We start from the raw sequence: 25,258 nt of genomic DNA, 5'->3' as shown, positions 1-25,258 counted from the left end.
TAAGAAATCAAATGTGTGGAAAGGAGTGATGTATTGGATATAAAACATATGCATTAATCACAGTAGTGTTGGCCATGGCAAGGTGTGCGATGTGGAATCACATTCTACATACAGTACAATATGAATATGAAATGCCATTGTAAGAATTGTAACAAACATGCTAGACTATTTTTTTCTTGGTTCATGTATACAATCCATTAAAGTCATTCAATAAAAATCCCATGACACATTTTATTTAGCAAAAAATGTTTAATCTCTCCTTGATGTGTGTTTATTTACAAGTAGTAAATCTGCAAAATAGGAAATAACAGAATATTTACACAATGAATGTTAACCTGCAAACTTGTGACAGTTGCTTCAAGTCTGAAACTCTGCATGTGTCGGACTTATTGTAGTATAAATTCCTTTGCCCGTTCTGTCCCAAATTCATTTGATTTGTGTTTCCTTGGATTCTCTGTAACTTCCATTTCGAAAACGAAAAGAAAGAAGGGCAACTACTGAATTATTCAATATCAGAGGAAAGCAGGAAACAGCAACAACAGAAAACAGAATGGTGCCAGGACTTGCATTTTAAGTTTTGTCAGGAAAGTGTGACAAAGCATGTGTAAACCGCTCAGAATTAAACATGATACACATTACTGTGTGCTGAATCTGCTCCCACTGAACACAGTGGAGTACATTCAACTTCTGTATTTGTTCTGATTTGACAGAAAAGCAGTTTATAAACCAGTGTGTCTGTCAAACCACAGTCAGCATGTTGTTGATGTGACAAGTTGTAAATCAGCAGCTAATCCTCACTTCCACCTGATGACACCGACCTCTCTTAGAAAACATACAAGCTGTATACCACCGATACACACAAATCAATTATCACACCAAAACAGTGCAAAAATGAAAGTTAGGTTAAGATTGTTGGAAAGTTTCTCTAAAGATGGGCCCCAAGTTGCAAAGCGGGTCAATCTAAAAGGCAAGTAATCATGCAAACGATGAACAAGCCATTTTTCCCCCAGCAGCCATTTAAATCAACTAAACTGCAACCAGAGTACGACACAAATGGAGCATGAACCTGAGGATAGATTGACAATGTCTTTCAAAAGCCTGACAGATCACCAACTGGGCACTGAGGCCCTGCTTGGTGTCTGTGTGTGTGCTTCAGCATGAAGGGAGGGGATTTGTCCTGCTGTACCGTCTACAAGCACTGATTGTTTACTAATGTTTGTCAAGTAGACTCAATATATTTTGCAGTTATCTCTTTAACATACATGATTCTAACAGAGGTTAATGAATGTGCAGCTGAAAAGCTGATGAGGACAACTATTGATCCTAACATGGGCAGAGTGGTCCTTAAAGACTGAGTGGAGAATGAAGTCCCAACAGGGAAATCCAGATGTTTTAGCTGCATGTGTTTGCACCTGTAAAAAGTAATGTCACATCACAGACAGGTAAAGAGAATTGTGTGTTGATATCGGGAGTTGTTTTCACTTTTCTCAGATCTGAGAGGATTGTTTTTTTTTAAAGGAGCCTGGATTACAAATTGAGAATAACAGTGTTTATGATCAGCACAAAAAGACAGCCCTAATGTTTGACAGAAAAACAAGATACAAGAGTTAAAGCAGCAAGTCACAGTTCCACCACAAACACACAGATGCTCATCTGATGCAACAATTTCATTTTGATCCTTGAGATCAGGAAAATAAAACCATGAGGTCGGTCAAGTACTTCAACTTCAGGCAAACTAAAGAGAATTTCGTCTTCTGAGTACCGTCAAATGTACAATTTACACGTCGCAAAAAAACAAAAAAAAAGACATAAAACAAAAATAAAAACAACCTGATTACAAAAAAATGGCAAACAGCTTTTGTTCATCTTGGAAAAAGTATACAATTTACAAATGAAAACATCAACAGAAACATTACACAGACCACAGTTTGGTTTTTCGGCAAGCAGAAAAAATGAATCGGAAAACATTATTTTTCACCACAAAGTCAAAAACCCTGACTTCAAGACTTAAAAAAAAAAAAAAAATAGAAACAAAGAAATCCTTTTAAGAGAGCGGTAATAAAAAAAAAGCTTAAGCCACACATGGCAATAGGCTAGTTCTGAAACAAGAGCTGCAGGCTAAGGGGAGGATTACTCAGCCTAATGAACAGAGGTATCTCACCTCCATATCTTTCTATTACCCCCCCATAGATAAAAAGCTAAAACCCCGGTCTCAAATAGATAGGTTAAAGGTGGAGAGAAACACTTGATATCTTTTCCTTCCCCCTGGATTCGGGTATTAACATTTGGAAATGAAAGACAAAAGTGGCTTTAGGCTGAGTACAGCTTTTCCCTCTTTGTTTCATCACTGAGGGGCTTGGCTCAGCTCGACCTGACCTCAGTGTGGCTCCTGTAAACAGCATCAGGGAGCGCCAACACTTTGGCTTCTCTAACAGGACTGTGTCAGAAAGTTAATGACCCTTCAAAGGATGATATCACAAACTCAGGACCCCGACAGATAGATATGATGGCTGGGTGCTGTTGGGGTGAACGGGAGTATTTTCAGGTAGTGCAATGTAGCTACTTCATTGTTGAGTCACTAAACCATGATCCACTGAACCATCAGTCCTCAAACCAGCCGTGGCGCAGGATACTAGCGTGGCCATGATAAAGCAACAATCCTGTGTGTGTGTGTGTGTGTATATATTTGGTTTTCTGAAACCAAAATATTGCACTGATTGAATTAGAAACAACAGCAACTGTATGTCAACAAAGTGACACCATGAACTGTGCTAACTGGAGAAGTTAGACAACTTTCTGTGTCGTCCCATTTCCCACTCCCCCCCCCCCCCCCCCCAAAAAAAAAAATGGATCTTATGATGGGTCCAACAATTCTTTTCAGTCATGAGGCAAGTTCATATTCAAAATCATACGGTAGCACATTCCATCTAACAAATTGTCTTTGCACTAAACAACATTCAAAGAAAACATGGCACAGTACGACTTTTTTGATTCTTTTTCATTGTTTTTTTGTCTACGTTATTTTTTCTTTTGTACTTGAAATATCAAATCATGTTTCATTGTTGTATTTGTTTTGTGTTTGTTGGCTCAAAATGAAAAAAGAACAACCAAAAATGTTTTCTCTCTAATCTTGTTTTTTTATGTAGCTGTATTTATATAATATCTATATCGTCTTCCTTTGTAACATTTCTGTAAATTGTGCAAATTCAGCAGTAATACAAGTGGCGAGAGATCAGAGAGTGGGCAGTCGATTACATTTATACAAAAAAAAACTAACATCCTTTAAAAATGTGACACCCGTGGAGTCACATTACCTTGAGAGCCTCTCTCCATTGGCTCATCATGTCCTGCTAATGACGCCATATATGGAGTTCCTGTTCAGGTTTCCTTTGTTTCTTTCCTGACCATGGCGTCAGTACAACAAAACTCCTAAAATCAAAATCAAGCAAACAACAAACACCAACGTCCACAATAATCTAATGCTGTCAGTTGACATGTTTCTCCATGTGTCTGTGTGTGAACAAGTCCGGTGTCCGAGTCTCTCACACAGACACCAGCCCACACACTGTTAAGGGCTGCACACAAACACACACATACAGATGTAAGCGCACACAGGCCCGCCCATCTCTGCTGAACCCCCCCACCCTTGTTTACAGTACACTGCTTCAGTCTTTTTGCAGTTCATCTGTCATGTTGTGGGGGTTTGGAGTTTTGTTTGTTGTCCGGATGAGAGGAGCGAGAGGGAGAGACAGATGGAGATGAGGAGTGAAGAAGAAGAGGAGATTAGAGGTGCTGGATGGTCCTCAGCTGCTCAGGGCCATTGTGTCGATGACCTGCTCCAACTTGCTCCTCAGTCTCTGTCTCCTCGCCTGCTCGTCCCGCTCCAACGCTGACAAGATCTGAGGATGCAAAGTAGAGAGAGGAGGTCAAGCAACTTTTGCTTCCAAACATGGAGTCATTTTTCTAATAAATTTCTAAATTCATAATAGAGGTGCAAACGAGTTCTCGGGTACGCTCCCGTACGCTGCTACCCTAACAAAAATATCCCTTTAATTAACCCCCCTATGAATTCACAATGAATAAAAAGTCCCAAACAAACTAAATATGCAATTTGATCTACGAAAGTTCAGTCAAATTGTCTTTTTAGTCCAGAGAACAAGAAGGACTTTCACTTTGCGATTACCGCTTTACTCTGCCAAACCAATGACGTTTAATCATCCAGGACAGAGCAGCATAACGAGATGTTTTCCTGTATTTTGGAATTTTAGATGAATATTCTTTTAATACCTACAAAATGGAACAACCTTATAGGGAGACACAGCTCATAGCGGACGGACGAGCGAGATTGAGCGAGTGTGTCATTACGCACAGAGGAGAAAGATGAAACAGACACTTAAATCATTCACCTGTTCTATTGTAACTTAATTTCCCAGAGTAAAGACTGTAGTCTTTGTTAACAGAATGTTTCTGTCAAAACAGCTTCAACGTGCGATGAGTGCGCACTGATGTCTGCACGTCCGCTCACCACACTCACTGCTCTAATTATAATAAAGTGTTAAAACGGTCATAACATGTCTGTGTGAATTTTTATTTGAGGCTTGCTGTCTGTTGAAGTAAGAAATGTCATATTTGAATGTTAATACAAAGGCCTCTTACTAACAATTGTTAAAATCCCAAAGATTCAAATTAATCAATAGATACAGTCAGCATCGCGTCATAGTTGGGGGCGGGGCCTCCAGTGGGGGAAAAGAATCACAGAAAAAAAAAGAACTACAAAACGATTACTCGAGTACTCGCTTTAACAATGGGAAGAGAAAATTTTGCATTTCTACACCCCTAATTCATAATGTATAAAGAAAGAAACCTGTCTCCTAACAGTGACCTGTTTTAAATAAAGTCCTGCTTATAAGCTTGAGATATTTTTTTTTTCAACATTCAACATTACAGAAGTGTACAAAGCTTCAGGAATGATGTAATTATTGAGTTTCGAATCTCACCTCATCCTTGTACTTGACAATGTAGGAGTAGATCTCATGTAGGGCTGACATGCTGTTGAACTGGTTTGCATGCAGGCGCGACTGCTCTGCGAGGTACGCGCTCATGTCCTGGTCACTGATGACCGGCATCCTGGAGATGTCCGAGTAGTACCTGGACGAAAAAAAAACCTCACACACATCAGTTCAGATCTTGACAATTTTATTTGAAACATCTTTCAAAAAATGGTTTTCCTACCTCTCTACCCAGTTCTTATAGTTGGGGATGTCTTTAGCATAAAGCAGCTTGTTGGAAGGCGAGTCTTTCCCCAGTTTATGCTCCGATGTTGAACAGGAGTCCATGAAGGTCTGAGCCACCACAGACAAGCAGGCGTCTGTGATGCTGTTCTTATGGATGTCAAAGACAAACTGCGGGTTCTTGATCACGTTCACCCAGAACCGCAGAGGAAGACTGGGAGGATTGAGAGAACAGAGGGATGAGGTGGAGAAAGATAGAGGACTCGACAAGCTGTGCAAGGTGCAAACAGCACTGCAGCCTGAGTGATAAAACACCTGAGGCAAGCGGAATAAGGAACACTTAACATTCTGCAGAACTGTAAAGTTTTGCATTATTGCTGCCTTAAGAGTAAACTTTTTCATACTACAGCGCGTTTTCCACAACACTAATGAGACACAAACCAGATACTTAATACTCGGAAACATAACCTTTCACAGCGGACACACACACACACACACACACACACACACACACACACACACACACACACACACACACACACACACACACACACACACACACACACACACACACACACACACACACACACACACACACACACACACACACACACACACACACACACACACACACACACACACACACACACACACACACACACACACACACACAGACTTACCAGTTGCTCTTCCATGTGTGCCGTACATCGGAATCTGATATGGAGTGTTTGTCTGCCTGCTCATCCAAGAAGTCAAACATGTACTTGATGGCGAGAGGCAAAGCGCTTCCTCTGTGCGCTGTGCTGAAGATGGTCTCAAAGAGGTCATCCACAAACTTCTGGAGTGTACCCTGAGCACAAGAACAAACACTGGTTTAGTACGTTTGGAAAAAAAAATCTTCCTTGTGCTTATGGAAGATGTGTGTACCTTTATGTTCCTATTAAAATTATGTTAAACCCCCTTTTGAAAACACTAGCTATGTTCTGTCTATTATGGAATTCATGTTAGAAAATACATTAAACACCAATAATGATTTATCTGAGCCAATCAGGCAACACAAGGTTGTACAGGGAAGAACGTTAAGTTGCAAGCATACACACTTGTGCATGCACATAACAAGGAGGATTTGCGTGGACCACTTAGAAACAGCCTGTGTGTACACCTTCTTCTGTCTGGCTGAAGGCGTTGGCTGTGAGACGCAGGTGTTTGAGAATGACAGAGCTTTGCTTTTAGTACTCCATCTTTCTGAGAGTTTGTAATGGTGCTAGTCAGTGTTCTTTACAGTATTAGGATTGGGCCCAAGGAGAGTTCATCCTGAGGCTTTTCTGCAATGTTTTTCAGCACATCACACAACTCCGGAGATTCTGAATCCTCAAAAAACTCCTCTGAAGTTGAAACAATTTCCCCCACAAGCCGTTCACTGTCTTCCCTTCTATCTTCCAAGCATCCAGGCCACCTTTCCACAAAGCCTTATTTAATGCAGCAAGAAGTTGAATCTGCGTTTTCTTTTCGTTCACACACGTTCACATCCACAAATCAGCTTCCTAAACATACAGAGCTGTGGGGGATGAATTAAACAAGAACAAACTGCAGCGATCTGGTTTCCTCCATTGTCTTCCCCTGGCTTATATTACCCCTAGACGAGGTAACACTGATGCAGCTAACCTCGCACTTTCCCACCTGGAGCTTGAACAAAGGAAATCTGCAGCTAATGATTGAAATGTTGGGGGAGGGGTGAGCTGAATCACCAAGATAGTTAGTATTTGTAAATGAGAAATAAAAGCCTGAGACGTACGGTACACTTCGCATTCTGCTGCTGCGCAAGATGTGGCGATGGTGTCAAGATGTATGTCATTTTGTGGAGCTTAACAAATATGATTAGACTTTCCATAATGACTAATCTGGATGGTTTAGTTATACATGATGTTCAGTGCGAAGCATATAGAGAATGAGTGTTGTCAGCATCAATAGGTTAAAGAGGACTTTGATTTAAAACGTGTTAACGACTCCATTAATGACTCAATCAAAAGAGCAGGGCATGTTCTGGAGAAGATTCAAATTTAATTTCAGATTCAGATTTCAAACTGAAAAGCACAAACACATATTTTAAATGCTTTCTTGCATTGGTTATAGAATACAGTATCAAGGTAGTGAAAACAGACCTGAAACTGTAGGCCAATGAATCCTTAAACTATTCATTCTCGTTTAATCCCATTCTTAATCATTTCATAAAAACTGTGATATGGGCCAATCAGATACATGCAACTGCAACTTTTGCTTTGCAGGACATTTGTGCATCAGATCATACACACCAATAAACTGACCCGCCTTTCAGGTGCAGAACATCTACAAACCTCACTCAGAAACTTTTCAAACAGCTCTGGTAAAAATGCTACACTGCAGCAGCCTCAACTGCTCTAGAATCTAAAATAGTCCCAAAGGCTGAGACGTCCGTTTCACAAAACATTTTAACAGTGATGTGAACTGTATCAAACTTTACTCAGTGGGGGTTACTCAGGGATGAAATCCACATAGGCTGACTGTTGTTTCTCCAGGACACAAACACAAACTCTGACTCCAAGTAACCTTTCAGATCATCATCTGAAGACACACGCTGCATAAGAAGCTGAGCACAGGATCCACAGAGTGGTCCTGAGGACATGGAGGGATGTGTTGAGTAATGATCGCAGAGTAAAGGCCTGAGCCTAAAAGCCCTCAGGCTGCCAACAGAGGGCCCAGTAACACCAACAAAACAACTCAATAGCCAAAGGTCAACCTCCTAATTAAGACACACACACACTCAATCCTGTGCATATGTGTGTCTTTGTACAAAAGGTTATGAAAAATGTTAATGAGCTTCGAGACCATCACCAAACAAAGGTCAGGGGTAAGGGCTGCTGGTGGAGAAGACAGATGTGGGGGTGCAGGGTTTTTAAGGACGGAAGGTGTGTAAATGTGTGTTAATCTACATCTTCTGGATACCTTTGTGGCCAGCAGTCTGGTCAGGTAGATTTCAGACACCATCTTGCTGCCTCTGTCCCCTTCCCTCTGGTCCGAGTGGTCGTGGTTCTTGACCAGGTGCCAGAGTTTGGTGCCACTCTCGAGGTCGGGGGTGATCATGGGTGTTCGTGAGCGCAGGCTGTCTGGACTGCTGGCTGTCCTCAGCATGCTCTCTGTAAGAAGGAGATATGAGTTTAGTTACAGGGACGCAAAACCTTCAAGACATTTAAAGATACAAAAAGAGTCAAATATGTAATCCTTTCTATTATCTTGTGTTTTTTAAACAGGGAAAGGAGCAGTTAGGAGGTCAGAATGTGTGCAAAACTACACACCTGGTAGTCTTGAATTTTTATATTATGAAGGAGGTATGCAAGTCTTTTGAAGAAATTGTGATTGATACAGTGAAACAGGTTTGCCATTTAATCAAGACCTTTACAGAAAGTAAAATGCATCTAATATAAGACAGCCAGAGTCTCTGGAGGAGAAGAAAAGGGCATTATTAGATGTAAAGGGATGATAGTCTAAAGTGTGTTTCATTCATTTCTACTTCATCATCTCAAGAGGCACAGTCTGCAAATGAAGCTACCTGAGAATAAAAACCATGAAAATACAAAATATTGAGCGCCTACAAAGACCGAAACCTCTGTGTGAAGTTAAAAGCATTTCTAAAAGGTTGACAGCTGCTCCTGCTTGCATGTCACTCTTTCATTCCAGAATAAATTTGTCTGTCACTCTCTCTCCTTCTCCCTCCCTCCTCCCTTCGCTTTGTTGGACAGTGATCCGCTATTTTTGTGACACGGAGCATTATGTTTTCACTTTTTGGAATGCCTGTCACTTCAGTGACAAAGCAGGAGGTTCAAAATGTCACAAGAGATCATGGACCAGGGAAGTATGAGGGTAAGTGTGATGGGGGGTGTTACTGTACACCAGAGAAGGATGAAGAAAACAGAAGGAAGTGAGAAACGTAGGACAACTTCACTCCAATCCTGAACATGGACCTGACATTGTGTTTTGACATGACATGTTTGCAACAGTGGGGAACACAGGTAACTTTGATTTGGACTCTTTGGATAATGTAATATGATGAATTCTTGTTTTTTGGCACTTTTGCAAAAGAGAAATGAGGAGCAGTAAAGAATCAATAAAAGGGCTTTACTTTCAGCCAGCAGTCGTCCTGTGTGAGATATCTCATGAGACTTAAAAGATTAGTTTGACTTTATAGAAATATTACTACTATGCCACTAATTCTTGTGTAACTTTAATACATTATATTTTTATTTCTGAAAATAAAGGCAAATCATATCTGCTCAATACAAACAAGAAAATAAATTAAATAAATTATGAACAACTTCCAAAACAAATGACCAGTCTGAGTGTAACGATGATTCTGTCAATTAAAGTATGTTTGAACTTCCAGTCACTGCAGATGTTATACGAGGGGGTAGGACCAGAAACTTCTTCCTAACCCTTTTGAACATGAACCATATTATTTGAGTGAGTTATTTATTTGTTGCTATGGATCCTGAGTTGCTTATACTTTTTATTTTGTGTTTGTTATATCTTAAAATGTTCAATAAATTGACTAATACAAATGTTTATAATGTCTGTTAATACATACGTCATCTAATTCACCTAGATTAGTTGAAAGGCACTAAACTAGTCTGCTGACATGACGTGTACATATTTGTGTGTTTTACAGAGTGTTTATTCCTGTTAGCATTACATTCACACATATTATAAAATGAAACGACGCATGCTTACACTTGTACTACACACAGACGCGCACACAGTCAAAACAGACACACCTTCTCTCGTACCGTATCGGCTGAGGGACTTGGTGAATGTGGAGGAGTTGGAGATGTTGTAGGCTGAGTTCTGTTTAGGCACCAGGGCGATCACAGAGCCATCTGTCACCTGAAACAGGATTTTCAACATCGGTTATTATTACGGTACAAAAGGTCCAGCAGCAAGATTATAGTCCAGCCTCACTAAAGATCACTGCGCTGATGATATTTTCTATTTACTCAGTACAGATTTATGTAAGTGGCCTTTGAAACCAATCAATGCAAATGCATTAAAAATGACATCTATGACATTGTTTCCTTAAGTATAGACTTAAAACAATAAAACACATGACATCAGTTTCTGCACTTGAATGAATTTTTAAAGCAACAACTGTGTGCAACCCAATCGATATGGAGTAACTGCTTGACAAGACATGGTGCATCATGGGACTTGTGCTATGCTTGAGCAGCAGGGTACCTGGTAGTGAGCCAGGGTGTTGAGTCTCTTCCAGTCGTTGTCTATCTTTGTGGTGACGTCCTCGTCTTGCAGGATGATGCGAGCCATCCTACCCTGCCGCCATTCTGTCAGACACACACAAACACACACATAAGGAGATACCGGTAAGGTTGTGTCCATGTAAATATCAAAGTTGTTTTCACTTTCTTAAGAGTAAGACGACAAAGTTAATTGAGGGATGATTGTAAATGGGTCTTAGTTGTCTGACTCCTCTATCTTCTATCTATTCTGTTTCAGAATAGCTTCTCCTGTGTGAAGGGCACCCTCCTGCTTCAGAGAGCCCTTGAAATGATTCCAGATTCACCCCCCTGTGGTAGTGCACCTGTGCTTGAAATGTGTTTTTTGTGTCTTTCTGTTCTCCGTCTCCTTACCCAGGTCCATGTCGGAGGCCTTGGGTCTCTGGGAGTATGGTGTGCCTTTGTACACGGCGTCCAGCAGCTTCTCCTTCACCTGCGTCACCGTGTCACAGTTCAGGCTCTTCACCGTCACCTCCGGAGCATTCTCGTTCTCTGGGTTCACACAATGCAGCGTCTGTGGAGGCAGAGGTCAGAAAGAATGAGCGAAAAAACAGTGGAAGCCTTAGCTATATAGGTGAAGAAGCATGACCCTGCATTGATATTTGACCTAAAACTGGCACTTCATGCTGCAGTCTAGAATCAATAATCAACTGCGGAACAGTAAAGATGTGAGTCTTTATTGGCGTTTCTATTGTAATGTAGATTGACAATTCTGTCACAATAACATTCTGCACGTTAAATCACTGTATCAGTGGCTCTGGTTTTATCTTCATCACCCTAATGAATCCAAATGTGTGACCCTCCTGTCTGTATTCACCAACAAGTACACAAATACTGACCAAAGTCTTGTAGTCAATCTGCTGCCTGATGAGTTTGTCCTCGCTGAGGGAGTAGCGGGCCTCTCCTGTGATGGAGTCTATCGGTCCCTTCTCCATTTGCTGCTTCATGGCACAGTACAGCATGAAGAGAGGCTCGCCAGCACACTCCTGGAGGCAGGGAAGAAGAGACGCAGATGGAGAATAAGTAGGGAGAAGGAGGAAGGTAGAAGTGAATGACCAGGGGAAGTAAAAGGAGAAAAATACAGGCTGCTAAATGTATAAAAACTTTACCAACAAAATAGTACACAAAGCAAAAACTGTGTAGCTCTGCTGCTCAACTCTCCAATTATATTTCTAATCTCCTTTAAGCCAATCACAGGCTGAGCAGTAAATGACGAGGGCATGGGGCATGGTCTGTGTTGGCTGACAGCTTGCTGGAAACGAACAAAGTACAGCACACACACCATTTCTCTCCCAGACACACTCTCCAGTCTCTCCCCTGTGTCTCGTCTTGAAAAAAACTCTCTTTGTAAATCTCTGTTAGTGTGTTTGTGTGTGTGTATGGGTGTGTGTGTCTGTAAGTAAGTGAGCAAGAAGGAGAGGAGAGTGAGTGTGTGTGTGTGAGTGAGTGGCAATTGATGGAGGAGTTAATAGAAGGTTAACGACTGAGGGGTAAAAAACGCTTGGAGAAGCACTTTGGTGTGTGAGACGTGTCAACCAGGCAACGAGCGTTGGGATGTTGGGCCTCCGTCTTTCATTCCTTCGCTCTCTCTCTCTCTCCACACCTCTTTTTCACTCGCTCATTGTGCTGGCCTGCCAAGTCAGCGCTGCCTGTTTTTATAACTGCTCTGTTCTGCTTTAAAAGATCCTTCGGGTTAGATATCCACTAATAAGAATACACTCGTATTTCATACTGGGTTTGAACATTTCATGTGCAATGACGTATTATCACTGACTTTATTTTTTGGCTCACTTTAAGTTCTTTAAATGATTGGTGAGCTGAGTCCACTTATAGGGTTATCAGATATTCTGAGGGGCCTTGAGATAAAATAGTAGATAAGCATATTCTGTTAAACATGATACATAACTCAAGCAACATTAGGACAATATAAATCTTTCTACAGAGCGTTCAAGAACTTCTTATGGTCTTTGTTCAAATGAGTCTAAAAATCTTACTGACCTACAACCTGAATCTGTTTCAAGTGAACATAGTGACCTTTGAAGGATCATAAGTAAAAGGAAGAGGACTGCTGTGTCTGTGTTTCTTAAAGGGGACCTTACATATAAAGACATGTTGACCTTATGGGATAAACATTGTTTTTTTTACATGTATGTAAATACTAGATTTCTACTTTTCAAGAAAATTTAAAATTACAAGTTTGCACGTAAGCTGCCATTGATGTATACACCGCAATGCACTCTGGGTAGTGACATCAAGTGGCTGTATCAATCTTTTCCCCTATACACTTTGCCTGAAGGAGGTGAGAGTGGAGCTAATACTTTGGTGTCTGTGCGACAACTGCTTGTAAATGTCAACAGAGAGAGAGAGAGAGAGAGAGAGAAAGGGAGAGAGTACCCTGAGTGCACTGCAGTGTATGCAACAATGGCGGCCTACGTGTGAAATTTATGTTTTAAAATGGTCTCAAATGTAGAAAGCTAGAGTGTGTTTTTGTTACACATGTAAAAGATACCAGTGTTGATCCAATATGGTCAACATGTCTTTAAATAGGGGATTCCTTAAAAGACGACTTGTTCAGGGATATAATGGTCTGAACTGTGAAGAAATGTCTTACACTGGAATTATTATTTTTTAATCATTTCACAGTTCTCTTCTTTTGATGTGCCATTTCAGCCTGGCAGAGTGAGGCAGAGGAAGTCTATTGCCAAGTCCTGCCCTCACCCTTCAGACGGCCACGTTCATGCTTCAACACGTCAGTCATTTTGGTGAGCTCGCTGCTGTCAGATTAACTCTGTGGGAAAATCTAGCACTGCCTGCTTCCTGTGGAGAACACACAGCACACCGGCTGACGTCCTCTACACAACATTAAAAAAACAGTTTAGTGCTGCAGCTTCAAACTTTTTTCTACAGTGTAGAAATAAATCCTCAAACACTATGTGTTAACAGCGTCTTGTTGCTACCGTTAAGATACATCCTCTTCCATTGAACTTTACTTAAACCAGCACATTATCATACAGCATCCTCTCAACTGAACCCAAAGCAACACACAGCCCATCTGGTCCAGTAAAAAAGAAACCACGTGTTTCTTTCAAACCAGCCAATGCACAAGAGGACAACCTCAACCCTTAGAGTAAGGTAATGGATTAAAGGTTATTTTCCTTACTCCTGTTCCCTTTGGTAAGAAAAAGCTTCATCTATTTCCTCCCTTTGAACAACGACTTGACCTTTACCCATCTCTATTCACACCTGGCTGAACCTTGAAATTGTTCCAGGCCTTTCTTTTATGTGACCCTTAAAAACTCAGGAGAAAGAGGGGCGCAGATTTGTCAGGGGTTAGATGAAAGGCTGGCTTGGTAACCTTGCTGTTCGCTTCAGCCAGTCTTGGCTTCAGTGCTCACTTTTCCCAATCCTTCTACTTCCCCTCCTATTTCCTCTTACACTCTTTGTTCCTTGTTGGAAAAAGAAAATTCACCAACATATCCTCTGGTCTGTCAATTATCACTTATTATCAACTTTCTCTGCATTCCTTCATCCTAAGTATTGTTTTCTTCTTGTCTGAAGTTAGTCAACAGCTAATGGAAAAGATTCCCAAGCAGCTTCCCTGCGAGCCCACTCCCCTGTCTATGAACCCAATTATGGCTGTCCAGTCCCACATTTAGAGCCAAGTTACAGACATACACGCACACCCAGATGCCAACTGGGACCCCCAAGGGCTTGGCTGGTTGCTGTCCACCAGAATGTATGTCCTGGTGGGGGCTTAAGACCCCGCTGCAAACTGATTAGCCGCAGACATGTTTGAATTTGGAGAATGCATGAGTGGAAACAAGAATTTAGCACAGTTTAAGCCCCAATAATTCTCTCTGATTCCATATCAGAGGGACAGGAATTCGAAAAGAGCAAAAGAACATAAAGACACAGAGACGTACAGACAGAGAAATGAGAGAATGCATTCGTGTAAGATCTCTGGTTTCCTTTTTTGCTAAGCTCCAAAGCTCCGAGGGGGGATACAAACGCACAGCTATGCATACACACACACACACACACACACACTTTCTGGCTTCATTCGAATCCAGTGAGGGACACAAAGAGAGGACAGGTTGGTGTGACGGGCTAGGGCCATCACAACAACATGGCTAGTTGTGTGTGAAGAGCGCTTCATAACGCAGATCCCGAAATTCAGAGAGAAGGAGAATTTACCACATGAAAGACGGAGGTAAGGGATAGGTAGCCTGCTGTCTTATCTAATGCTGCAGCTGTGCATGTGTGTTTGTGATGTATTTTGATGTTCTCAAACACCAGTTGTGTACGTATCGCTTCAAAAGTTGTGTGTGTCCTGTCTGTGTGAAAGACAAATTTTACCTTGAGGAACTTGTAAAGCAGGAAGGTGAACCAGTTGGTGAGCATCTTCTCAGCGACCGACTCCGTCCTGAGGGAGAGGTGATTGGAGAAGGTGAAAGGAGAGGGTGAAGGTCAGAGGTAACAAGAGAGAAAGGATGGGAGTGGAGATGAAGAAAGACAAAGAACACAAAGATGAGAACCTCACATAACCCTCTGCACTACACACTAGGAGGCTTTGTGGTCATTCCCAACCTTTGCTCATATTTCATGAAGCACAACTCAAACATGCCCCCCCCCCCCAAATCCTCACCCCATGGCTATGATCTGTGTGCATCAACCAACACTTTCATCATGGGCGGAGGCATTTGCACACTAGAACATCAAAGAGATCACTTAGCATTATCAATTGTCATGCGGTGAGCCCTTCAAACAGCCACCCCCCCCCCCCAACCCTCACATGCAAACATATATTAACTTGGCAAAACAAACCCCTCCATTTCTTTCATTGTTTCAATCCCCTCTTCCATCACCCACAAATCCCGCCCCCAAGCAAAACACACTCGTCTTCATTAAAAATACAGCAATTAGTATAATTCGCTAACTTCTCTCGTTAATCACAAACCTGCCGTGTAATGAGGGGAACCTCTGCACGTGTACACCATCGAGCAGACGCACGTGATCAGTCGGCGAATGAGCAATTAAAAGGCATTGTAATTACGGACTTATTGTGTCTAATTTGTTTAACAGCAGAAAGGGAGAGAGCGGCAGTAAGGGTATGTGAGGGGAAAAGCAGAGTGATTATTTTCTTCCCTCTCCATCATCGTCCTCAGATTTACCCCCCTCGCTTTCCTGCAATCCTTCCTTTTCACATTAGAGAGAAACAGGAAGACTGCTTAATTACTATTCCTTGTTTTCACTTCGATGAATGGAATACCCATCAAAGCTAACTGGAACTGGTCTGCTGCTGGGTTACTGGGTTGTCTAACTGGGCCACATTCCCACACTTCTAGCAAACATGCTTTTTTTGTCATTAGCGAGGAACAAGATGCAAAACGGTAAAGGACGCACATTCTGTTGAGAAATGACATTGTAGGAAGATGTTTTTTTTTTTCTCAACTCAAGTGTTTGAGCAACTGAGGAATAGTAACGAAATAAAGATAAAGCAACTAGGAAACTAGGCCAATGATCTAGAGAAGGCCTGTAGCAGGAATGAGATGTGAACTCCTACGCTTCCGCGAGCCTCCCTGTTTGACTGTTCAGTGCTGTTTGATGTATGTGGAGCAAATTTTTTTTTTTTCAAGGCTGTCAGCAAAATCAAGTGGATGAAAGATGAGGCAACAGGGAGCAGAGGGAGGGAGGACGATGGAGGCGAATACACCTGGACAGAACATGCTGTCGGGCACTTCAGGGCATGATAGTGAGCTACTCATTCAGCTGAATATCTATTGTTCCAAAATGTTTAAGTGTGAACTGCAGGGGGTTAACACAGCTTTCCTGGACGCAAACTTGGAGCATGACAGCCTATAATGTTTCGTTCAGGCCCGACTTTACCACAGGGGATGAAAATCCACATAAGAGCAGAATATGCATACATCTGGAAAAAGGTTCTTAAGACTATCTGTTGCTGGAAAAAGACCAAAACAGTGAGAACCATGTGTAATAATTTCCAAGCTTATTAACAGCAGCTCCTGAGGCTAGTGTAGTTAGCAGGGACAGCGTGTTGTGACCGTACACCCCAAGAGGGGATAGGAAAAGGCTTCACACAGGCACACTGGCTGAGAGTCATTTATTTGATTAGATTTTTAATTAAATATCTCTCAGAGGACAAGAAGGAAGGAAAAATATATATATAACTTTTTTATCATTTAATGTCTAATTCCAATTTATTTGGAGTCAGGCCATTTCTCTAATTGTGTCTTTCTTTAAATAAGTGTATCTTTTCCTGCCCGACTGACTGCAGCAGCTCATTTCTCTTTCTCCTCCTGTCTGCCCCTGCTCCTCTCCCATCATGTTACACCTTCTTCTTCTTTTCAAACCTCCCATACCTTTTTCCTTCCTTTATTTGCCTTTAGCCCCGGTATTCCTCTAGACAATTTGCCCTATCTTTCTGTCCATCACTCTTTCCCTCTGTCCTTCTACTCCATCCCCTTTCTCTTTCAGCCTCTGCCTATGTCACCTCATATTCTCCCCTCCCTCTGTTGCTTCTCTTGCCCTTTCCCCCTCTTTACCTTTTCTCTATCCCTCATAACCATCCCCTGTAAATCCTTCTTCTCTCTCCCCTTTACATCCGCTTGTGCTTTACCCCTCTCTACCTTTCTCTCGCAGTGTGTGTGACTGCGGCTCCGTTGGGAGTGTGTGTGTGTGTGTGTGTGTGTGTGTGTGTATGTGTGTGTGTGCTCAGGGGTGTAATCTGCTCTGACAGGGACAGGGTTGAAAGATAGAGATGAAGTAACGTCACATATAGTAGGCCTCTAAAAGCTACAGTCCCCGCCCAGCGCCCTCCTGCTTCATGACTTTAGCTGCTTCTTTTTCTATCTCTTCCTATCTTAGCGCCTTGATGAGTATGATTGCAATACAGTTACCACTGTTGCCCTTCACTTACAAGTGAAGGGCAAAAACAACAAGTGAAAAAAAAGAAGTTTATTGCTTCTTTTTTCTTTTTTTGCGGCTGAATGGTCAAGGTGGCCACTACTCAAGGACGCCCCAAACCAGTGAGAGGTATGATAACTAAAGGGATGTAACCTCAAACTTGAACCCCAGGTGGGGAATCTACCTGTGTGACAAGGTTTTTTGCAGAGTTCAAGCCCATTTCAACCCTGCCTCCCCCCCTTCTCCCTCTCTGTTTTCTTACCTCCTGAGTAAGAGCTTGGGGTGATTCTTGCTCTCCAGGTTTTTGTCAATGAGGTCAGACAGGAGCTGTTTGAGGACACCCGTTGCGTACTCCATCTCCCCCTGCAGCGCTGTCATGATGAGAGAGGCCACGTTGCCCCGGTCGCGCATAGAGAAGGAGCGCTGTGCCTCCAAGGTGCGGATGAAGGTCAGCAGGAAGTGCTTTTTGGTAAGCAGCTGGCCGAAAAGGGTCAAGGCCTTCTCCACATTGGCGGGGACCTGGAGAGGAGGGGACAGAGGTGCAGATGGGGAAGAGTGTAAAGAGAGAAAGTGAGGGACAGTCGATGGAGGGGGAAAGTGGCCAGTGGTTGGATATGGGGAGGAGAGGAAATGAATCAAATCCAAAAGATGGAGGAATAGTTCAAAGGATTCAGGCAATTGGGTTGAAGTGTAGAGGAGGAAAGGGAAGAAGAGGAGGAGAGAATTGAATGCAAAGGATGTTTGGAAGTAAAATATAAAGAGAGGTTAAAGGCGGAGGAAAAGTATAAGAAAGGAAATATGGCAGAACAAAAAGGTAGAGGTCAGGATGTGGTGAGGGGGATGTGGAGAAAAGAATTGGTTGTGTGTCAAGGTGGAGAAATGGATTAATGAGTATGTGTAAGAACAACGGATATCAGATGATCACTACATTGTCATAAAGGGACACACATGCGCAGAGACAATGACAATATATAAATATCTACGGGGAAGATCCGCCTCCAGATAAGTCTATAACATTCATTTTGGCTCTTGTTTTACGACCCATTATTCTCTTTCCCCAGTTCTCTCTTTACTATTCTTCTCCATCAGCCCTTCTCACCTCTTCCTCCCTCAAAGAAAAGGACAGGCCTCCCCTTCTGAGGGAGAGGAACAGAGGTTTGAAGTGAGAAAGTGAGCTCTGTGCTGTAATAAGAAATTGATCTCCCTGCTAGCGCACTACTGTGGCCTGTGATTGCCTGGACTATACAAATGAAAATCCAATGTCCCGCTAGACTTTCCCTTTGGAATACACTTGATAGCACCAGCAGATACTGAACGCCTCAAAGCGACCACCACCTTGCATGCAGCACAGTGTGCATCTCCATGTGATGTATGTGTAGTTGTGTCCTAACACAGAAAAATGATTGAGGAGTGTGTGTGTGCTGCGTAACAGCGTCCACATGGACGAGGTTCATGGTAGTGATAGAGTGTTCCATCTTTAAAGGGGAGAAGTAGAGGAGGGGTGATTGTTTTATGTGAACATTGGTTTTTCAGGAGCCTCAAACAGGCTTAGTCCTGTAAAGGCAATCTATCAGGTGTACCAGGACTCAAAGGGCCTTTGATGTATTCCATCAAACTGGAGCTTGACCAAACTGTTACTTTAAACTACATCTTTTTCTGACCATTTTTTTTTTTATAGTCACTGAATAAAAAGCTGTTCAAGATGAAATATGTTAGGTTGAAATATTCATTTTGTACAGCTCTGATATGATTAAGATTTATCCCAACCCAGCTAAATCTAATTGGAATCTTAAACCGCCAATATGTATTTTATTAATTATTAATTTTGACCTTTTCCAATCCTGCTTTTTCATAGTTTTTTGTCTTAATGCAAAGATGAATGTTCACGGTTGAAATGTCTTGCATTACAGATCAAACCCTCATCTAGTTCTTCGGGGTGTGTGCATGTGTGCGAGGCGCTCTCTACTGACCCGTACCTCCATCTCCTTGAGCACAGGGTGGTCCTCTATCCCAGGGAAGAGAACCCTCATGGCGTAGGTGCGATACTCCAGGAAGGGGATTCCTGCTCCGTCCAATTCCTGAGTGAGTTCATGGATGTCCGTCTGAAGCTCCGCAAAGGCTGCACAAAGGAAAAGGTAGTGGTTACGAATATAATATTATTATGAAGGTTGTGTGACTCTGAGTTTAAAGTTATGTTCCAAGTAACAAACAGGTATCTCAGAATTTAAAAAAAAGAAATTCGTTCACAAAGGGAGTCAAGATCTTAAGATTGTTTTTGGTGACAATTTGGGTAATATTCATTTTTCAGTGTTGGTTTTAAATGTGTACTTCACTTGTTCGAGTGTTTATTTTTTATCCCAAAGAAACCATTGTTTCAGTAAGTTTAAAATACTTCTCTTCATGAGCAGAAGAGGAGATTTCCAGTGGGGAAAATGTATGTTTAGAAGTATGATGTATGATGAAATAACCTGCTGTAGGTAATCAGCTGGCAAAAGTAAGTAGCAATAAAACATGACTTGCAAATTCTGACTTTCTGCTAATCTTATTCAATTTTAAATTATACTCTCAGGAACGCTCTCAGGAACACTTTTTGTTCCAAAAGAGGGGACTGAAAAGATGCACAAAAGATGAAAAGGATCCAAGGAGTCAAACTTAAAACACCTACAAAAAGTTGAAATCAACTCCAGAGCCTGACTTTGTCTCGTCATGCCTCTTTCAATGTGATTTTTGGAAACAGCATATTTTACAGGAAAAAAAAAAAGGCAACTCAGGTGAACTTGAGGAAAAGATGGAGGCGTATGGAGGAGTTTCAGTGAAAAGCTGCATTGTGTGATAACTCTGTTCTAAAAGCTGAGAGAAAGATTCAAGGGAAGGAGGAGTGGAGGGAGAAACGGAAGAAAGTGTTGTGGTACTTGTGGCTGGAGGGGCGTTTGGGATGGAATTGCACACAGGAACAGGAGCCTGTGAGCACACACACACGCACGCACGCACGCATGCACGCACACACACACACACACACACACGCTCCTACTACAGCACCCGCTCACACACAAACATACACTTTTCCTGTCTTGCCCCTCAGCTGAACACATAACCTTGTGCCCAGATGATTTATGTGATTGATGTGTCAATGTTTTTACACATTTTCTATTAAAGAGTGAGTGTGTGTTCTGACCCCAGTCCGTTTACTCCAGTGACTTCAACGCCACATCTAGAGGGACAAAATGGAATCAAAAATATGATTTCACCCACAACCAACACAATAGTGCCTGTGCCTAATGCTTTGACTGGACTGCTTTAATTCTCCAATGAGGTAAAAACAAGCATATATGGTTCCACAAACATTGCTGTGTGTGTGGTTTTGTGAGTCCTATAGCTGCATCCAAAATACACCACCACATGTATACTCAACCCAAACAAATAACAAACCAAAGCCCAGACTAACAGATGGCTTGTGTCACCCTATCCCTCTTCAATCTCTGCTTTTTCCCCCTCTATCTTCCCTTCAACGTGACATCTCAGAGGTCACCTCTCTATCTTTTTTTTCCTCCTGTTGGCTCTCTTATGCCATCAATCTTTCTTTGGATCTCTAATAGTCCTCTCCCATCTCTAAACTGCCCCATCTCTTCTTTCCATCTCTTCTTTGTTCATTTATTTTAAGAGTCAACATTTTGTGTGATGCTGTCTTTTACTACACCTACCCATCCCTAATCGATGTCCTTCCATTCAGCCTCTGCTTGTCCCTGTGTTTACGTCCCCACTTTCCTCAAGTTCAACTTTGATGTTTTTCATTCATTTTGAAATATCAGCATCTCTTACTAGTTTGTTCCCCTCCTTCATTATCTTCCTATCCATCTATTCTTCAGTGGCCCCCCTCCCCTCCCTTTTCTCCTCTCACAAGTTGTTCGCCTTATTTATCGCCCTCGCTCAGTCCCCCTTCTTCCATCCATTCTGTTGTCGTCTTCCAGACAGTGGTGACAGCGGGGGACAGACAGGGTCAAGGCGCCTGGTCTCACTGCCTCACACCCCAGCCAATCATTGTTTGACCTGAGGTGTGAGGTTTTTGTGTGTGTGTGATTGCAGGAAGTTGCAAAGGGGTGAGATATGAAGACTTTAGTGTCAGAGGGAGTGGTGTGAAGTGAACACACACTTTGAGCAGATTACTTGTTAGCAATACTTGTCCTTTATATTCCTTATTTTATTGCATTTAAGATCCTCAACAGTAGCAGTACAGCCGTTTTACAGCCGTTTGCTTCTTTATTCTACTTCTATGTTTACTGTTTTTGCACCAAACACCAGTCCTTGATTGTGTAGAAGTACTTGGCAATTATCTGATTCTGAATGTGATGAAGAGCACAGGATTTGAACATAAAAAATATAACCTATTCTGAAAAAAAATTACCATGGTTCCATTTCACCAAACTCCACTTTATTTTCAGGAAGAGCTGATATTTTAAATTATTTTTGCCCTGACCAATCGGTAGAAAGAGCCATGTCAGTCCCACCTCTGTCATTGTCAGGTGACACAGAAGCTGCTGCCGTCGTTATTAGAACTGTGAACTTTGAAATGCAGTCACCGAGTCTCTTTAGTGTCAATTAGTTTACAACAAGCTGTGCACTTGTGTCAAGCTTATGCATTCTTGCCTCCATTACTCTGGCTTTTTATCGTATTTCTCATGCATGTAAATTGGTCATTAAAAAAGCTACATTGGAAAAGTATGTCGCCATTTTAATTGTTCCTTAAAGCTCTGATCAATCAGCTGATTCTGGTAGGACATGCTGTTTTACAAGCTCTGGAAAGTCAGGACCAAGGCTTGACTTGGTCTAACAACACTCACATAAATCTGCTAATTTGAAGAAAATATAACAGATTAAAAAGGACCATTTGTTTTGTATACAATACAATAGCCAATATTTAGATTATTTTTGTGTTAGAGCATTTTGACCTGAAGTAAACCCAAACCTGAAGATCTTAGGGTTTGGGTTACATCTGTGACATCCCTGCTAGTAAAAACAGCACTTTTACATTTGTCATTGTTATATGTGAGTTACTAAAGCGGTGCAACAAGTGAAGTTATCTCTAAAACAAATGTGTCCTGATGATCATGGTTATCAATATTCTCCTTCTCTTTCTCCCCATCTGCTTCGCTCCTTCTTGCCAGACAAACCAGCAGCAGCATCAATAGGCTCTCACTGGATCCATGCTGTCTCCTGCCAAATGAATATATGCTAATGCACTGGTGTGTAAGTCTCTCTCTCTCTCTCTCAAATTCTCCCCCTGCTTTAGTTGTTGCCAAACCCCTCCCTCATTACTACCCCTCATTTTCCCACCTCTGTGTCCTGTATCTATCTAACCTCCATCTCGCAGCGTGGATGGTGGAGAGGCCAGCCAGGCGACTCTCTCGTGGGATGGAGAGCCAACATCTGGTGGCTGGCTCGGATCAAAGTACTCCTCTGGAAACACACCAACACCCACGCACACATGCATGCACACACACCGCTGCCACCTATCAGCAGGGGAACGGTTGGCAGTGAGAGGGAGGGAGAAAGAGAGACTGGATGGATACGACTACTGAATGGGAGCTGTGCAGCATTTGAGGTAAGCTGCAGTCAGGGAGATTTACAGAAAGTTATTTGGGGACATTGGAGTTAATTGAGGAAAAAGATGAAGAGAACTGAGTTAACAATCATTATGAGAGTTACTTTAGAGGTTTGAGCTCCTAGTGTCACACCCCTCCTGTGTCTGAGCTCACCTTCCTTGCACTCAAGGGCCACCCTGGACTCCAGGTTGTCCATCTGCAGCTGCAGCCGTTTCAGGGTGCGGTCAGCGTCTCTCGACTTTCTCTTATAGGCGATGAGCACCACAATGATGACAAGCAGGAGCAGACCACCACCTCCTCCGATACCGATGATGGCAGGCAGAGTGAGCAAGCTGTCTGAGTAGATCTGCAAGGTCCCTGGTGAGTACTCAAAGCCTCCAACGCGCACCTAGTAGACAGACAGCAAAATTAAACTCTTGTTTGTTTAGCAGGTTGAAGAGACACAACACACACAAAAAAAAATGTGGCTGTTCTTGCCACGGTGTTGGACAGAGTGCCAAGCTGAGGCTGCAAAGCTTTTATATACACACACACACACACACACACACACACACACACACACACACACACACACACACACACACACACACACACACACACACACACACACACACACACACACACACACACACACACACACACACACACACACACACACACCCCCCCCAATAAACCAAAATGATATTTATAAATATTTAGGGTTGTAATGCTCCAGCCAACACTGTATTTCTATTGATGAACCAAGCTATGTGTGGTAAAGCCATTATGCGGAGCAAAACTCTCGATCCTTTTCATATCTGAGATGAGAGATGCAACATTCTGGCCCCGTGGCTGTGAAACAAATATACGTATACACAGTCATACATCCATATGACTTTCAATCATATCTCATCAAAACAGGTCTGGCTTACAGATCAAGTGAAAAATCAACAACAACAAATAGCAGGTCATGTTTTTTTTCCCATCTTCTAACGCCTTTCTTCCACGAAATACCAAATGGAGGAGGGTAAAAATAGACACAGACTTCTCCCACCCACTAGCCATTTTTTTGTCTCCATTGAATATCAATACTCCTCAAATCCCAAGAAGGATGCCAGCCAAAATGAGACCGATCGAAAGCCTCAGTCGCAAACACAACCAATGGTGTAAGAGATGGGTTGTGTTTGTGTGTGTGTTTGTGTGTGTGTGTGTGTGTGCAGCTACATGAATGGGGAAGAGAAATGTGGAGTAATTGAAGAGATTTAAGACTGATGGATGGGGAAGAAAGAATACGATGAATGAATGAATGAAAAAGCAGGAAGTGGATTGACATAAAGAGGAGGAATGAATAGCACAGTGGAAACAGAGCGAGAGCAGGAGGTATGGAAGAAAACGGGCTGAGAGGTTGAAAGAAATGTGAAAGCCAGATGCTCCAGAGCAAGCAAAAAAGCAAAAAAGAAATCAAGAGTGGTGATGAAATAACAGGCACTTAAGATGAAAAAATGTAACCCAAAGAGGGATGATGCTCATTTCAGTTTTTGAAAGTCTGTATCCAAAATCCTGTACCGGTGGTGACACATTGCTTTGTTCTGTGTGAGAGTTAACATTCTGTAAAAGGACACAACATTATATTGGGATGCTGCTCAGCACACGCTATGTAGACAAGAATGAAAGTTTGACTCACAGTGACTTTATGTTCTCCGGTCAGATTAGGCCATTCACACAGCAGCTGGCTCTCTGACAGGGTGAGAACGCAGGGCGTCTCTCCGATCAGCACCGTGTAGTTCAGCTTAGAGTTTCCTGGAGCTGAAGGAATTAGGTTACGACCCTGGAAAAAGACATACACATATGTTTCAGTTACCTTCATAATATCCAAGTCTGAGGCAATCCACACATAGAATAACAATTACTTCTACTTCTAAAATATAAAATACTGCTTGATTCCGATTGGCTGGCAGGTGTGTGTCAACGGTCCAGCAACAGCTCTAAGCAATCTGCAAGGTACTGTTAACTGCAGGAAACCATAGCAACAGTGCTCCTTCTCTATGCTGCCAAATAATACCTCTCATAGAAACTGACAAAAACATGAGTTTCAACAAACAAAATATGGATTATGATTTTGAGAGAGTCTATCATGTTTTTGTTGTGATAATACACACAGAGGTGTAGAAATGTGTTTGTTGTTTAAGGGTGTTTCGAAGTGCAA

The 25,258-nt window shown here is 42.2% G+C and overlaps 1 protein-coding gene across 4 annotated transcripts in view; it reads right to left on the bottom strand.

Moving 5' to 3' along the window:
* Positions 1-229: 229 nt before the first annotated feature.
* The window catches only part of LOC109994546 (plexin-A1), a 179,669-nt gene continuing 154,640 nt past the window's right edge, over positions 230-25,258 (bottom strand). The window contains exons 19-32 of one of the 4 annotated variants that reach the window (XM_065954584.1): positions 24,737-24,880; positions 23,227-23,461; positions 19,444-19,592; positions 17,736-17,992; positions 14,906-14,972; positions 11,389-11,535; positions 10,904-11,063; positions 10,494-10,597; positions 10,037-10,145; positions 8,214-8,404; positions 5,912-6,081; positions 5,233-5,445; positions 4,998-5,148; positions 230-3,899 (exon numbers count right to left, since the gene is read on the bottom strand). In XM_065954584.1, the coding sequence (XP_065810656.1) occupies positions 3,804-3,899; positions 4,998-5,148; positions 5,233-5,445; positions 5,912-6,081; positions 8,214-8,404; positions 10,037-10,145; positions 10,494-10,597; positions 10,904-11,063; positions 11,389-11,535; positions 14,906-14,972; positions 17,736-17,992; positions 19,444-19,592; positions 23,227-23,461; positions 24,737-24,880 (2,193 nt within the window). In that variant the 3' untranslated portion in view covers positions 230-3,803. The remainder of the gene's footprint in view (positions 3,900-4,997; positions 5,149-5,232; positions 5,446-5,911; positions 6,082-8,213; positions 8,405-10,036; positions 10,146-10,493; positions 10,598-10,903; positions 11,064-11,388; positions 11,536-14,905; positions 14,973-17,735; positions 17,993-19,443; positions 19,593-23,226; positions 23,462-24,736; positions 24,881-25,258) is intronic. The other 3 variants (XM_065954585.1, XM_065954586.1, XM_065954587.1) reach the window with 3 other exon arrangements.

Source organism: Labrus bergylta, chromosome 5 (assembly GCF_963930695.1).
Source record: "Labrus bergylta chromosome 5, fLabBer1.1, whole genome shotgun sequence".
NCBI lineage: Eukaryota > Metazoa > Chordata > Actinopteri > Labriformes > Labridae > Labrus > Labrus bergylta.
Note: the sequence above shows the minus strand (reverse complement) of the source record. Positions and strands in the feature narration are given on the sequence as shown.